The 16544-nt window shown below is 46.3% G+C and overlaps 2 protein-coding genes across 2 annotated transcripts in view; both read right to left on the minus strand.

Annotated features, from left to right (window-relative positions):
* Positions 1 to 4301: 4301 nt before the first annotated feature.
* Positions 4302 to 8500, minus strand: rbm24b (RNA binding motif protein 24b; the record flags this gene model as incomplete). Its single annotated transcript, XM_084441790.1, has 4 exons — positions 4302 to 4650; positions 7440 to 7494; positions 7782 to 7905; positions 8330 to 8500. The coding sequence occupies 4 exons, from the start codon at positions 8498 to 8500 to the stop codon at positions 4302 to 4304; spliced, it is 699 nt and encodes a 232-aa protein (XP_084297916.1).
* A 2738-nt stretch (positions 8501 to 11238) lies between these two features.
* Positions 11239 to 16544, minus strand: part of kif13a (kinesin family member 13A) — a gene marked incomplete at both ends in the record, with an annotated part of 42251 nt that continues 36945 nt past the window's right edge. The window contains 10 exons of the mRNA XM_084442069.1: positions 11239 to 11372; positions 11827 to 12111; positions 12505 to 13261; positions 13579 to 13749; positions 14464 to 14615; positions 14970 to 15060; positions 15177 to 15227; positions 15641 to 15718; positions 16055 to 16207; positions 16385 to 16477. Coding sequence (XP_084298195.1) covers positions 11239 to 11372; positions 11827 to 12111; positions 12505 to 13261; positions 13579 to 13749; positions 14464 to 14615; positions 14970 to 15060; positions 15177 to 15227; positions 15641 to 15718; positions 16055 to 16207; positions 16385 to 16477 — 1965 coding nt within the window. The remainder of the gene's footprint in view (positions 11373 to 11826; positions 12112 to 12504; positions 13262 to 13578; positions 13750 to 14463; positions 14616 to 14969; positions 15061 to 15176; positions 15228 to 15640; positions 15719 to 16054; positions 16208 to 16384; positions 16478 to 16544) is intronic.

Below are 16544 nucleotides of genomic sequence, written 5' to 3' on the forward strand. Positions count from 1 at the left end.
GAGAGATGGGGCCTACAGAAGGCCAGCAGATGTCAGTATCCTTCTGACTCAACTGGTGACCATCCCATACACACACACACACACACACACACGCACACACACACACACACACACACACACACACACACACACACACACACACACACACACACAGGCATTGTTGATTGATCCCCATCCCCTCTCCCCCATCCCCTAAATGATGAGCTGTGGCAGATGGACAGCACCTTCAGCCACAGGCTCATCACACCTAGGTGCAAAACAGAGTGGTTCCTTTGTGCCAGCGTTCCTGAGTGTTCCTGAGTTGTGGATACGTGCGTGCGTGCGTGCGTGCATGTGTGTGTGTGTATGTATGTATGTATGTATGTATGTATGTATGTATGTATGTATGTATGTATGTATGTATGTATGTATGTATGTATGTATGTATGTATGTATGTATGTATGTATTCAGGGGTTAAATTGGGATTTGATATGTGTGGGGGCCCTGTGGGTTGCAAGGGTGCGCATGGGTACATGCAGTGGCAACAGTGATGGTGAACGATTTAGTGATTTATTTTAATGGTGAACATGAAATGGCATTCTTTTAATAATAAAGATTATAAAAAAATGTTACAATAAATGTTGATGAAAGATGTGCTGGGGTTGAGCTCCAGCTGATGACATTTGTGAACCTATGTGCCGGGGCTGAGCCCTGGAGAGCCCTGACCCAATTTAACCCCTGTGTGTATGGTATGCATGTGTGTGTGTGTGTGTGTGTGTGTGTATGTATGTGTGTGTATATTATAACAATAATAATAATAATAATAATAATAATAATAATAACAATAACAATAACAATAACAACAATAACATTCATAACAATTATTATTATTATTAGTATTATTATTATACATATTTATACAGATTCTATTCCTGAGTGTTGTGGATGTGTGCATGTATGTATGTATGTATGTATGTATGTATGTATGTATGTATGTATGTATGTATGAGTATTATTATACATATTTATGCAGACTGTACTGTATGTATGTATATATTCTATATATTTTACACATACTGTATATATATTCCTTGTTCTCTTTTATATATTTTTTGTACTATGTATATTCTGTATTCCAACCTATGCTGTACTTTCCCAATGCTGAAAAGCCCATATTTCACTCCATGGGGATTATTAAAGTTAGATACATAATTTATATATATATATATATATATATATATATATATATATAAATGAGTGGCAACCTGGTACAGCAGATTTTAATTGATGTGATTGTGTGACACATGGATTTTAAATAGATGCTGGTCAGTTTAAAATATTTGAAGTGAGCCACTGCTTTTAATTGCCAATGTGCATGGATTTTACCCGCTTATCAGTTGTAAATAATGCTATAAGTATAAATAATAATATGTTTTTATTCACAGGCATGTCTTCTTTTTAACCCTTTTAAGTGATTGAGTATGGCCAGCTCTTTCACACCTGTCCCCATTGCACACACTCAGACACTGTCACTGAAGAATGACAGGTGACCCTGGGGAGCCATCGGGTAGCAGCTGTCAGTAGAACAAGACAAGAGCAACAGACCAAGACAAGCTTTTCTCATAAACAGCTGCATCCCCAGTGAAAGGTTTGTGCTGAGATACTGAATGGCTCTGAGCAGGTGGGACAGGGAGAAAGAGTTCACAGTAGCCACTGTGACCTGTCTTTCTATGTCCTTCAAGACTAGAGAAGGGGGTTGGAGGTGGCAGCTGTTGCCGGCTGCTGGACTAAAGTAGGGTATGCCTGTAAGGAACACGCTTTATTCATGCGCAGGCTAAGGATAGAGAACTCTCCAGGATGTGTACTGTACTACTGGTGTAGATATCTCAATCCGAATCAGTCCTTACATTAAATAGAATGTGGAATTCTATATTGATCATCAGACTATCTATTTTATTGAATTTGTTCAGTGCTGACATTATAGACTGACGTTGTTAGTAAGAGGCTGGCTGGCTAAGGAGTCTTAAGGCTAGGGTTAGGAAATCAAAGGAGAGGGACTTCACCTACTTACTATTTTGGTGTCATTGCCAGCCAGGTTCATGTGACTCATTGGAATCTACTTTATTTCGTAATGTAACAAGAGAGGGGGAAGTATCAATTGATACATATCGAATTAACAAGGACAGAACATGTTTTCTCGAAGGAGCAAACCCATCTGTTATTGTTTATTCCATCAGATTAATACCTTGTAATAATAATAATAATAATGATATATTTTTAAAGTATACTGTAATTACCCAGTTTCATCCTCCTCTTGTTTTCCGGGTTTATGGATGTATAAGTGATGTTTTAATCCTGGTCTGAATTCTGGTCTGACTGATCTCACAATCCCAGTAGCATTATCAACAGTATAATAATAGCACCATGGACAGCAACCAAGTGGGAAAGAACATACTGTACATTCCTCAAAAATGACGTAAAATGCACGCAATTTAATTCCATTCCTACATAGTTTTATTTTATCAGAAACATTTACAACAGGCATGAACTCATGTTTGACTTTCAGAGGGACTGTAGCACATTATTGTTCTGACCTGACACATAGCCTACAGCCTGAGAGAGCCGGCTAGGCTATCAGATGAGAAAAACTTTGACCTGCAGTTGTCACATTCCCTGGAGGTGGACATGTTTTCCCACCTGTTCTAGTCAGCTGTACTGATCCAGCATGTACCTCCCCCTGGATCACTGAATGACCTCAACAGTAAGCTCCTCTCACATTTAAGGCAAATTCAGGTCACATCAAACCTTTGTGCTTGTTCTACCTCAAATGAATAATTAATCTATAATATCTGAAGGTAAAACATGTTATTTAATTGTAAATTAATGATTGCCCACGTATAACTATACATTTTAAAAGACAAGATAGGAGAAATGTTGCACTGGCATCTCTTGAGACTTGATAATCAATGTCCAGTGACATCAAAATTCATTTTAAAATGGAAATATGTTTTCCCAATTCTCTTTTATGAAACAGTTCAAGTATAAAAAGTTCCAAACAGTGTAAGAATCCATGTTAAGATAAAAACAAGAGCAAAGATACAGTATGGAAATAGAAAAGGCAATAACTTATAAAATAGCACATTCTATTGCTCGTAGTTTTTACAATTTTATTGTCATTGCTCAGAGGAAAAAGAATTAAACAAAATAATGGGATTTTTTAATAGAAAAAGTGTAAAGCCTTTGTAGGTTTTGTTATTCCATCCAAATATAACTTTTTATATAGTATATTAATCCCTAAGTAGTACAATTTGCATAGCACAGCTGATCCTCTAATAAGTATACAGTACTGTACAGTACATTACCTAGCCAAAATCCTAATGACTCTGTAACTAAGTGGTGCATAAATATCAGTTCAAACATTTAAAGGCACAGTAGGAAATCATTCTCCAGTCTGAAAAACACCCATTTCCTCTTGCTTTCCCCTATGGGTGTTTGTACAGTAGCATAATGTAGCCATTAGGTTCAGTAGTGAGATGGTTGGATGTTTTAAATGGTTTCAGCTCGTTTCTAAGTGACTGCTCATCTCTTACTGTACCTGCCCGACTCATGTCTGATCTGATCCAAAGAGACACAAGACAAACAGTCAAAATATATAATTGTGTATCTGTCTTTGGAGGCTGCAAACAATACAATTAATAACAAATAAGAAGACACATCTTAAAAAAGACATTGTGCCTTCCTTTCGATCATAAGTTAGTAGCATATTTTAACACTAATCGATAACTATGGACATAGAAATTGTTAGCTGAATTACCATGTTTATACCATGTCTACCTTTTGTGTTAGGCATTTGGTTTGTTCATCTTTATTTAGAAATTTGATGTAAAAATACCTGATTATCAGACTTGAGTGCACTTGTGAAGGACATATAAAACTATAAATTGTAACACATTAAACATCTAAATATCATCCTACGTACAAAATTAATTTTGGGTATCTGCCTACTTAAATAAAGATTATTAGATATGTCTTTACTTTTGAATAAATATTAAATATTCATACTAGAATGACAAGACAATACTGATATTCATATAATAAAATAACTATTTTTTCCATTCTCTGGTGATTCTCTTACGGTTCTTTTGGTAGAAGCACTGCCAGTAGTGCTGCCAAGAACAACCTCTCGACCACCGTCATCATCATCATCCTCATCCTCATCACCAGCTCTTCTCAGCTCTTCCCCTCCTCACACTACCTCTGCCTTTGCAATGTTCCAGGGTGCGAGTCCCCTCTGTGAACCTGCCTCCATCCACAGTGCTTCCTACATGCGGTCTGTCTGGAGCTGCTGGGGCTGGTACTGTCCGAAGGCCGCGGCGGCCGCCGCTCCCGGGGTGGTGGCGGCCGCCAGGGGCTGCTGAACCGCGTAGCCGTACCCCGCCGTGGCCATGTAGCCGCCGGGGGCCGGGGAGGCGGCGTACGGGTACTGCTCGTAGGCGGCGGCGGCAGCGGCGGCGGTAGCGGCGGCAGAGTACTGGGCGTACGCCGCCCCGGTGTAGTCGAGGTACGGAGAGGTGGCGGCGGCGGAGGCCGTGGCCGCAGATTGCTGGACGTGAGGAATGACCATACTGGGCTGCATGAAGGCCTGAGGGTAGACGTAGTGAGCAGGGATCCTGCAGGACATAGACACACAGGAGGTTAGGACAGAGACACCAGGCAGGAAGCAAACTGAAAAGCAGGCGCCATAAAAACAACTCCAACACAGCTCTCATATCATTACCACAGCAAAACCATTCATTAACAATGAAGGGCCCCTATGAAACGCATGATACAAAAAGGAAAAAGCTTTCGATTTTAAGTCAAAAAAAGCATTTGAATCATACTGGAATAAGGCATTAAGAGAAGACACCCCAGCCCTGCGCCCACCATGACTGAACACTGTTGGGTTTTTTTCCACACTGCTTGCGAGTCGCACAACACAAAAACATAACATGAATGAGGTATGGATGTAAACTGACTTATACCAGTCCACATACAATCACACCACAAACACAGGCATGCCCACACACACAAAAGGAGTCCTCAAACGCAGAGAGAAAACAAGAAAGAGGCTTTGCAGAGACGTTATACACTATGTGGCAAGAGACTTTAAGCTGTTGAGAAAAGTTGAAGGAGGGACTGTTTTGGTGTATTGTGCTTTACTCTATCCCGACCTCCATATTTAATACATGAGTACTGTATGTGTAATGGAAGAGTAACCTGGAGGGAGAGGGATATAAATGTAAAAATAAAAGCCTGAGTATCCAGGCAGATTTGGCTCTATTTACACCACAGAGCTCCAGTCACCTCCAGCAAACATGCAGAGGAGCAGGTGTTAGGGTGTTAAATCTGTCCATAGATGTGCCCTGACTGTTTCTCCCCCACTTACACACACACACACACACACACACACACACACACACACACACACACACACACTCACTCCAACACAGACACACACACACGCACACACACATCTGTTTGACTGACAAGGGAGGCTGGAGGCATGCTATTTTTGCCCCTCTTGTCATACCAATAGCACAAGCTCAAGCCTCTCTCCTTCAGCAGCACATGACATGGCCCTGGTCACGTCTGATGGCTGACTATGTCACTGCTCTGCCCTGGTTCAGATGCCTCCGTGACTCTCCTTACTTCTTTCTGTCTTGGCACTCCATTATCTACAGGTCTGGTCTAATCACCGTTGTCTCCTATTGTACATGATATTGTACAGTGTATGTTGTAAATATGACAAATGAACATCCTTGAATCTAATGTCCCAGTGAATGTTTATCTCTCCGAATCTCACAGTACTTTCCTCCAAATAGAGCTGGGGAAATACCTTGATTGTTTAATGACTGACAGAAGCATTGGCAATTCTTACTTGTATTAAGAAGTGCTTCGATCCCACTCTAACTGCACACTAGATAGACAGTCCTTAACATTAATGAACCTCAACTCTACATCTTCAGAGGCAGATTTAAAAATACTCTGTTACTGTGCTGCTAAACTGGTTCAGTCAACACAAACTGTACCAACAGGCTATGGCTGGACAGCCATTTTGTGTTCCTGAATGTTCAGGGCTAAATAAAGGTGCTTTGTAAATCACTAGGACACTTGGGTAATACTCAGAACACAGGCGCACACTGGCCCCCGGGCACATGTCTGTGCCCACCTGTTGTTCATGGGAGAGTGGACGCTCCCTGAGCCATACATTATTAAGAGCACTGCGGAGTGACTCCTATTTTCCATCTGAAATTGAGAAGCCATGTAGATCACTCTAGCAGCTGCTGTCGGACTGGTCCCACTCTGAGCCTCCAACCGACATCTCTTCTGTCAGTTTGCACTGTGGCTGGCTGGCTGTCTTTCTAGCTATATTTTATGTTTTGCAGATATTAATACAACATGGGTCTTTGAAGTATGGACATACAGTATAATATTGATAGACGCTATGAATGAGAGCAATTGGTTAATAAGAGAAAAACAAAACAAAACAGCACCATGGGTGAATAGAGAAGAGAAAACAAAAAAGAACTCCTGCATGCAAGCCGAGGATAGTTTTGTTGCAGGGGTCTGGATTGTCAAATTTAAACACCTTGACTGGTGAAACACCCCATGAACAACAAAACATTATGAACATATTGTTAACTGAAACCAAAAAAAATAAAAACCACAGGCTTGAAAGCACAATCATTAAAAAAGAAAAAGAAAAAAAAGAATCAACACCCCATGACAGAGTTACAGCTCCCTAACAAAACTCCACAAGTCTGCAAAAAACTCCTGCCACCCCCCCTCCCCACTGCAAGTGAAGATAAGCACACAGTTAAGCTGAAAACCACTTCATACTGGAACCAAGGCACACACACCAATCTATGGACTATAGAAAACTTGGAAAAATGAAAATCAACTTCCATGCATCTAATCACCATTTCAGCTTGTTTGTGTGTGTCAGAGTTTACGGGTAACACTTTAGTGATCTGCCCAATGCAGACTCAGCTATTCCTCAAACCATCATGTCCCCTCATCATCAGCTATTTTAACCGTAATCGAGCCTGTCAGATCAGAAAGAGATACAGATAGACATAAACATTGAGTCAATCCTCCGAGACCTGCGGAGAAACGGTCACTTCCTCTACGATCAACACCAAGCAGAAATGCACACGGCAACACTCACACCTATTACTCCACACTGAATGAGTGGAGGTTACAGTTCTATAAAATATGAACATTTTAAACATGTTTTAATACAAACAATTTACCAGATGTTAACACTAGACAGTAGATGTAAGAATAGATATATACTAGTCAAGATATTGTTTAAGATTGTTTAAAGTATACAGTTTGGAGTTCTAACTGACTAACCCTGTAGAAAATGTAACACACTGTACATGTCAAATAAAATGAATAAGGATGTGGCATGACATACCCATAAGGCCTTTGGATGAATGCAGGGTGGATCTGAGGCATACCAAATGAGAAGCCTGGAACAAGAGCAATGTTTTTAACTACACCATACACACAACAAAGTGAAAAATCCAAATGTAAAATATTCTCAATCCTCCAACTATTTGAAAAACAATGTTACCATAACTTTCCACACACAGTGAGGGTTAGGTTTGTTCAGCAATGCTGCATCAGTGTCAAAACACTCCAGCGCGCGTGTGTGTAAAAGCAATAGTTCTAACTGTCATTTGTACGCCACCTTGGTCGTCCAAGCTGTGAAATAAACCTGTGAAGCAGCCCTCGGCCAGGGCGTCCAGCCCCTCACCTGGCTGCATGACCCTGGGCTTGGCCCCTAGGTAGGCCAGGTTCACATTGGCCTTCCTGCCGTCGATGATGGGGTTGGGGTCCTTACAGGCTCGGTCCGCAGAGGCCCGGTCTCCCATTGTCACCTGAGAGCAGCACAGAACATTTAGCATTTAGCTTTAAGGACAGCGATCAGACAATTCAACTTCTTCATAGTGATGCTCTCTGACTTGTGTTCAAGATCCATTCCTGATCTGAAGACCTAGATCAGGAGCCTGAATGATTTACATGCAATTCCGCCTGTGAAAGGGCTCTACCCGTTGGCACCTTGAGCTTTTAATGATATTGTAGTCATCTGAGACTTTGTTACTTAGCTAATGTATAATTGATGAACTGCAACCATGGAACCCATAACTTCAGCTATAATTCTTTTAAATGACATTTTCCCAATCATGCCTTAAGTTTAAGGTATACAGTACTACTATAACTAGCAAATTCGAAGTGATGGAGATGCCTGAACTGAAGTAGGCTACATGCAGTCAATATTGATGAATCAATTAGGTTACTTACGAATCCATAACCTCTGGATTTCCCCGTCTGTCTGTCTGTGATAACAACAGCCTCATCGATATCCCCAAACACCTCGAAATATTTCCTGAGACTCGAGTCCGTGGTGTGATAAGGTAGACCCCCCACAAAGATCTTGGTGTAGGTTGTGTCTTTCTGTGCCGAGTGCATCATTTGCATTTGTGCAAGTGGTTGGAAACTATGTTTCCTCGATATTGAACACTGAATTAAACCGAAGTTTTTAAATTAATTGTTGAGAGGAAAAAAAAACTCGAAGGCAAACTGAACAAGTGAATCCGATGTGCGTTTCTGTAGAGCTGCGGACTGATCGAGGAGACACCTGTTTGACAGAAGCTCAGTTACAACGTTCCTGTACTGGTGCTATCTACCATAGTCCGCGTACTCCCAAGGATGGACATCGCTATGTTAACTCCTCCCAGGTCTCGCAAGGGGGCTGGAACTTACATCGCTCCACCCACTAGAATGAGTAGACAATTCTCATGTCTGGTACCCATATATCACGTATCATTCGTTCGTCAGACCAATTCTACACGAAATTAGACAAACATTGAGTATATTGAGATTGGGTAATTAATATTACTTGTATACAAATCATGCTGTAGAAACCTTATGCTTGGCTTGCCCCTAAAAACACACGTCACACGCTAATTGGGTCAACATGGATAGCTGACAACTTACTGTATCTCAAAACAAGAATGCCACCATCGGTGGTTTGGCAGCAATACATGCTTAATTCTTGGTGGAGTCAAATATTATCTAATATCAAACTATCCAATGCATTATCATTAACTATCGTATAGGCCTACAATATAGTGCTATAAATACAATATTTAAGGGTAAGGGTTCACCGTCACTGCCAGCGCACTATGTGCGACCAGCCAGCTCAGAGGCAGTGACAGATAACCAGCTGATGTACTGGGCTTTGTGAAGTGAACAAACTCCATTGTGGCTGTGTTTGAGACCGAGTCCGGCAGCTTCGCCTTTCACCACCGATGGGTCAGTCACTGTGTTCCATAAATCTACCAGGGTCTGGCAGCGTTCCCCTACACAGAGACCCTTTGAACTGGGACACGCAGCTCCAAACACCTGTGGTGACAATTCTGTCATTCTCACACCGCGTGTTTCCAGTTCAGCCATGTTTGTAGTCCAGCAGTAAATTATCATCCTCATTTACTATAAGTGAATCTACTCTTGGAAACTACAAATCAATGGTCAAATTTAGAAAGATGAAATGAAAAACACAGGCGTTAGATTGTAAACGTTCTGTATTCTAGAACATCTCTGTACCAATTAAAACAGTTTGTTGAGATACAATATAAATACAATTCTGTACATTATAATATTGTAAATACTATGTTCAAATACATTTATATTTACAACTCCTTGTGAGGGACAGCAGCGTTGATGTCTTCTTTATAGTAAGGTCTTGGGTTTCTTTCATTAACTTGAAATTACAGCACTAAAATTACTCTTATTAGTTCCACAGTTCACCACATCCACTTCTCCCATAACATACAAGTTCAGAGGACATATCTATCAGTTTAAAAACAAACTATTTTACATCTCCCCCTGATATTGTCCATCATCCGTTCATCATCCCCTACTAGTAAAAAAAAAAACTAAATGCATTTGCTGGTATAACTGAGTACCTTTGCAAATGCTTCAACTGTTACTCATTAGTCAAATGATGATAGAAAATTCTGTCGGAAAAAATAACTGCAGGCTTTACCATGAGCTATTCAACAGTCAAACGGGTTGGGGTGGCACTTTAAATGCCTCTGGGCATCACGTCATACACAGGCTTTAGAACCGTACTCAAATCGCAGTCAGCACTATTAATTCCTGGTGACGAGTTAGGAGGATGACCGACCCGTCTTCACAGAGACCAGGGCAGTAACAGGGTCGCCTGGCCGCAGACAAACGGAGCTGCTTCATACTGATAATAGTGATGACAGTGCTCAGGTCCCTCTGGGGTGTTCAGTGTCCTGCCCTTTCAGAGGCACCAGGCGGTCGGACAACTGAGGAGCAGTCATGGGAAATGTCTCATTTGTCCCACATGGAAGACGACTCGATGAACTCTCAAGAGGACCCTCTCCAGTGCAAGCATTCAGACAGCAATGGCAATAGTCTCAGCTTCAGTAGGGGTTATTGGTCATTCCACAGTGTTACAGTACTCAAAACAGGCCGATTTAACATTAATGAGCAACAGAGATAGCTGCAGTCATTATCTTCAAAGCAATTATGATTTGCAGGTGGCCCAAAAGTTCAGAAGGGCTTGTGGCCTTAATTAGTCATATGGCACAATGCGTTACCTGTACACACACAAACACGTAAGCAATGTAAGTTGCAATGTAATCAGTTACAACAGCAGATATGAAACCTTAGTTCTTTGGTTACCCCTGACATGACTTCAATGACTTCAATAAGAAATGGATATGTCAGTAGTACATTCTTAATCAAAATATCCCAGATTATATCCCACTTTGACCCTGTAGGGAGGATATGGTGTTGAACATAAATACTACACGAGGAACAGATTCAATAATACAAATATAACAAAGAGTGTGTAGATAAACGTACACACCTTGGGGTCTCAGTGAAAGGTTAACATTTCTATCAAAAATAACATGATAGAAAACATGTGCATGTGTGCATAGTGAACTCTCTGTGAACAAAGACAGACATAGACCTTCATAAAATGCACGTGTCGAACACAATAAAGGGAAGTGGTGGTTTACACTAAAAGAACACAAAGCTCATTTTGGAAAGAGGGATGGATTTTGAGCTAGAGGAGCCATCTTGGTCTCATCTGCGGCACTCTGGCTGCTGGCCTTTGGACCTGTCCTGGGAGCCCCCCCAGTGTCCCTAGTGGAGCTGTGTCCTCTTCGCCCCTATAGGACCACAGTCTGGGGCTCCGTGTCCATCGAGGGGGGTCCCCTGGTGAGCCTGGAGGGCTTCACAAACACACCGTGGCCAGGAGCGCAGCGGAAGTACACCCTCCCCTGGACCGTCCCATTGTGCTTGCCTGTTGGGGGAATAGGAGAGTAAGTGGACTGAGCCCAGGCGCAAAACACACGGACACACACACGCGTCGACACTGAAGAGTAGGGCTGCACAATTAATCGTGAATTAATCGAAATCGCGATTATGACCTCCGCTATTAACTAATCGCAAAAGGCCGCAATTAATGTGATTAATAATTTTGCTTTGTGCTAGGACTACACGGACGAATCACAGGCGCTTATGCTGTCTGACCAATCGCATGCGTTCCCGCTGAGTGGTTACGAAAAATATGTCGCTCAAGCCCAGCAGGTCATATGCAAACTGTGCAGAGCTAAAGCTATTACTTTGAAATATGAATCGCAAGTATTTATCGCAATTACCATTTTGAAGCAAATAATCGCAATTATTATCTTTTGTCATAATCGTGCAGCCCTACTGAAGAGGTGAACGCCGAAACGTTCCCTTCGTTCACTCACCCACTGCCAGGTCCAGCTCCACGCCCACCCAGATCCCCTTGGCGAACTCCACTCCTCCCACGTAGTGGACCGTGCCGCTGCGCTTCCCCACCCACACCTGCTCCCCGGGGGCCATCCAGTCCGGCAGCTGGGCCACGGGCGAGCTCTCGTCCCCGCTGGAGTCCCCGGAGGGCTCGGCGCTGCTGGGGTTGGGGCTGGGACAGGGGCTCCCGTGGGGCAGGTCTCCCTGGGCTGGCTCCTGGATTGGGGGTTGGCCTCCTCCTCGTCGCTGGGCTGAAGGTTGGACTGGGGGTGGGATTGAGGCTAGGCTTGGGGCTGGGGCGGGGGCTGGAACTGAGGCTAGGGCTGGGGCTGGGGCGGGGGCTGGAACTGAGGCTAGGGCTGGGGCTAGGGCTGGGGCTAGAACTGAGGCTAGGGCTGGGGCTGGGGCGGGGGCTGGAACTGAGGCTAGGGCTGGGGCTAGGGCTGGGGCTAGAACTGAGGCTAGGGCTGGGGCTGGGGCTGGGGCTGGAACTGAGGCTAGGCCTCGGGCTAGGGCTGGGGCTAGAACTGAGGCTAGGGCTGGGGCTGGAACTGAGGCTAGGGCTGGGGCTGGAACTGAGGTTAGGGCTAGGGCTGGGGCTAGGGCTGGAACTGAGGCTAGGGCTGTGACTGGGCAGGGCATGGCTACGTTATCACTCTCTTCCCCATTATGGTGGTTGCAGTTAGGAGCGGGGGCGTGTCCAGGACGAGGCGCGCTGGCGATGACCGAGGCCTGGCGCCCGCCAGGCTGGTGCGCCTCCTGCTCTCTCCTCCGTCTACCCGGAGACAAGTCAGACTCCTCCTCCTCCTCCCGCCACCCTTCCGCAAAGTGTCCCAACTCGCCCTCTCCGACGCCGTCATCGGCCCCTTTGAAGTCCGTGAACTCCTGGCTGACGCCCAAGGCGCACCTGTGTGCTGACGGGGATGCGCGCTGACCGGGGCTTCCGGGAACACAGACGGGCGAGGACGCCGGCCGACCGGTCATCGACTGGCCGCCCGGGGGGTGCGTCTCGCCCCCCGCTGGGGAGCCTTTGGTCTGGGCGCAGCCTCGGCCAGCGTCGGGGCAGGAGAGGGGGGCCTCCTCCCGGTCGGAGGGGTCCCTGGCGGAGGAGCTGAGCTGGTCGGAGCTGTCGCTGCCGCTGAAGGGCACGTCGGAGAGGGTGGCGCTGGAGGCGCTGTGGGAGAAGTAGCCGCTGGTGCAGCTGCTCACCGTGGGGCTGCGGGACACCTCCCTGTCCCCGCCTCCTCCTCCTCCCAGGCCCCGACCTCCCTTCGAGGGAACGCCCCCCTCCTGGTGCTCCAGGGTGGCGTTGTACACCTCAAAGTTGGCGAATTCCTCCGGGACGTAGGGCTGGCAGGGCGGGAGGTCCCCAGGGCCCAGAGCCACGCCCACATCCGCCTCCTCGTCCGAGTCCTGACCACGGCCACACGGGGGAGCGGGACACAAGACAGAACCCGGCAGGGACAACGTCAGCCACAGGTACCCTCTCAGAGGCGGAGCCTACTGTACTAGTCTAGGATCGCCGGCTAACGATGGACTGAGAGGACAATGGATGATGTAATGGGGTGTTGATGATGTCAGAGGAAGGGCTGGTAATGGGTAACATGCACTAATGACACCACGCTGGGTTTTTCGGCGTGCGTTCTCTCCTTTGTCGGGCGACACGACTACAGTACGCGTGCTGGTCAACGCGGGCGGCGGTGTTAAGTGGCCGTGTGTGAGTTCGGGACACTTACGGCGGTGTGCGGCAGTGTGTGGCTGAGCTTTCTGGCGGCGGAGGCGGAGGTGGGGGTGGGGGCGGAGGAGGAGGGGGGGCGGTGGCCCTCGCTGCCCGCCCTGGGCCGACGCCAGGGGCAGGGGGGGGGGAGCAGCGCGGGGCCCTCCACACATGAGCGCATGCTCTGCTGATCAGAACCACAGCACACACTTCACACACACACGGACATGCACGCAGCTGGGCAGTTAACACATTAACAGTCCGGCGCAGTCACGTATTTGCTGTTAGTTAGTGGTCAACGGCGGTCTCACGCTGACATGCGGACAAAAGTTGAATGGAACACACGTTTGTTAATTAACGTTACTAGAACAGCCACAATTCACTTTGCGTGTGTGTAAAACAAAATAGCCAGATGTCATTTGAAAAATGCGAAAGAAGTCAAAGTCTTCTATCTAAGCATCACAACATTTGGTGGTCTGGATATTGTGGCTATTCTTGGGTAAAGTCATGCTCCTGCACAGTGAATCATGCCAGTCCAGAACAGCTGGGCCACATCATGGAATTCATTTCTACATTGCTTCAGACAGTATAATAGAAGTATAATAATCTCAGATTACAGTATACAGTATAATCATCTCAGAGCCTTAGTAGAATGGGAAACTGTTGTAAATGTTGGCTCACACGGGGAACAATCCAATTCAATCCAACGAATAAACGAAGAAAATACTGTCACGTTGTAGAAAAAGTCACTTGCTAGGTGACAAAAGTAGACCATACACAGGTAACAGCAGGGAAAAGGTTGAGAAGAAAGATGTAAGGAGATGAAGACAGCCTAAGCAGGGACTAAGGTGGACATGGGGAGGACGTCCAGATGTCCAGAAGTGGCGGGTGACCTCACCTCCTGCCCCAGCAGCGGCCGCGCCTCCAGGGCCTTCTTGGCCTTGTTCTCCTCCCTGACGGGCAGCAGGGACTTGAGGAACTTGGGCGGCTGGGGAGAGAGCGCTTTGAACGGGCTGGAGTTGAAGAAGGTGGGGCTCTCCGGCACCAGACCTGGGGGGGGGGTAGAGGCACGGAAGCATGGCGGCGATGAAGGAGTCTGTCTCAGCGCGGACGAGACGAAGGGTGCGTTCATAAAATGCACTCGGAGTGACCCCACGGAGCTTTCGAAAATTCAGAGCGTTCCGAGCGCCCCTGTTCGAAAATTCAGAGCACTGCGCTCTGGGAGAACTCGGAGCGTGCGCTGGGCGCTCTGACTGAAAAGACGGTTCGTCTGAGCGAACCGACCGTTCGTAAATTAACAGATTTCGCTCCGTGACGTTGAAACCCGAGCGAACCCGTATGAACGCGCCCAAAGACAAACCGCCCTCCCCCCCCCCCCCCCCGTCCACATCAAAAAAAAATTACCATGGTTCTCTTTGTTCTTGAGTGGCGTGCTGCACGCCGAGCCCTCCTGGGGACTGCAGTCGGAGACCTCGAGGTGGGCGTCGCCGTGGCCCTGGACACAGAAACACAGTCAGGTCTGGCTTTGAAGAAACCAGCGAGTGACACGTCTACTGTGAATGTCCCGTTTGCCTTTGCGTTTGTTCAAGAGAAGAAAGGGCCCTTCTGTACCTTGCTGTCGTCATCCTCGCACCCCGTCAGGTCTGTCTTGCTGCAGGAGGACTGGGACACACACACACACACACACACACAAGGAAAGGTTATACTAGTCTGACTCACCGGATGTAGGGTTTGGGGAAAGGCCTTGTCATTAATTTATTACTGCCCAATCAGAGGCGCCGATTCATGTGGTAGGCCAACACAGACTATGTGAAACAGCAAGAACAACAACCTGGCAACCGCTCCGCCCAAGATGAACGTGATTGGTTTAAAGAAATACAGCATTCGTTCCCCCCTATCCCCGAACGATAATGAGTCCAGCCAGACCTTTCTCCAGCGCTGGCACAGCGTAAACGAAGTGTGGAAATGGGCCTGGCCATGCAAGACTATACTCCAGCTAACACACGGGCTGAGGACTGAAAGCGCTAGTTGGTTTGGTCCAGAAGGGCGGGGCTGGGGGCGGGGCTGTCTCTTACATGCTGCACGTTGGGCGTGCTGATGCTCCTCCTCAGGTGTCTGCCTTTGACCGAGAGGGCCTCCTTCACCGTCACCGCCTGCGGATATCAAGACACAGTATTCAGAGGCCGCGTGTGTGTGTGTTTATGTGTGTGTGTTTGTGTGTGTGCGTGTTTATGTGTGTGTGTTTATGTGTGTGTGTGTGTGTTTATGTGTGTGTTTGTGTGTGTGTGTTTGTTTATGCGTGTGTTTATGTGTGTTTGTGTGTGCATGTGTGTGTGTTTATGCGTGTGTGTGTTTGTGTGTGTGTGTGTTTATGTGTGTGTGTGTGTGTTTATGTGTGTTTGTGTGTGTTTATGTGTGTTTGTGTGTGTTTATGTGTGTGTGTGTGTGTGTGCATGTGTGTACATGTGCGTGTATGTACTATACTCTACCTGTCGTAGCCTCTCTAGGCTGAGGATGTTCTCCACCTCCAGCACCCCTCTGGTGTACTTCTCTATGTAGGTCTCTCCATCCTGCGTCTCCTCGCTCTCTCCGCGGGCGGCCATCAACGCCAGGGTCTCTCTCTCCTCGGGCTCTTCTGAGGCCTGGGCGTGCGGCAGGACCCGGAGAACAGGACGAGAAACACACAACATCTCCTCAGATACACCGCGACCGTTAAACTCTCACTCACACGGTGGGCGGAACATGGGACCGGACGTCTTGAAGTTAATATTATGACGGATGGATTCGATGGAGAGCAGCAGCTGGCGCTAGAGACGTACCTTTGGTATGTTGGACACAATCTCGTAGGTGACTCCACAGGAGTAAAGTGTGTTCTTCAGGGACATTCGTCTCTTCAGGCTCTGCGTGAAACTCTATATACGACAAACGTACAGATACAGCGTTGAGATCAAAGCACACAAAAAAGACACATGGGGAAAA

This window comes from Borostomias antarcticus, assembly GCF_949987555.1.
Source record: "Borostomias antarcticus genome assembly, chromosome: 8".
Classification (NCBI taxonomy): Eukaryota; Metazoa; Chordata; class Actinopteri; order Stomiiformes; family Stomiidae; genus Borostomias; species Borostomias antarcticus.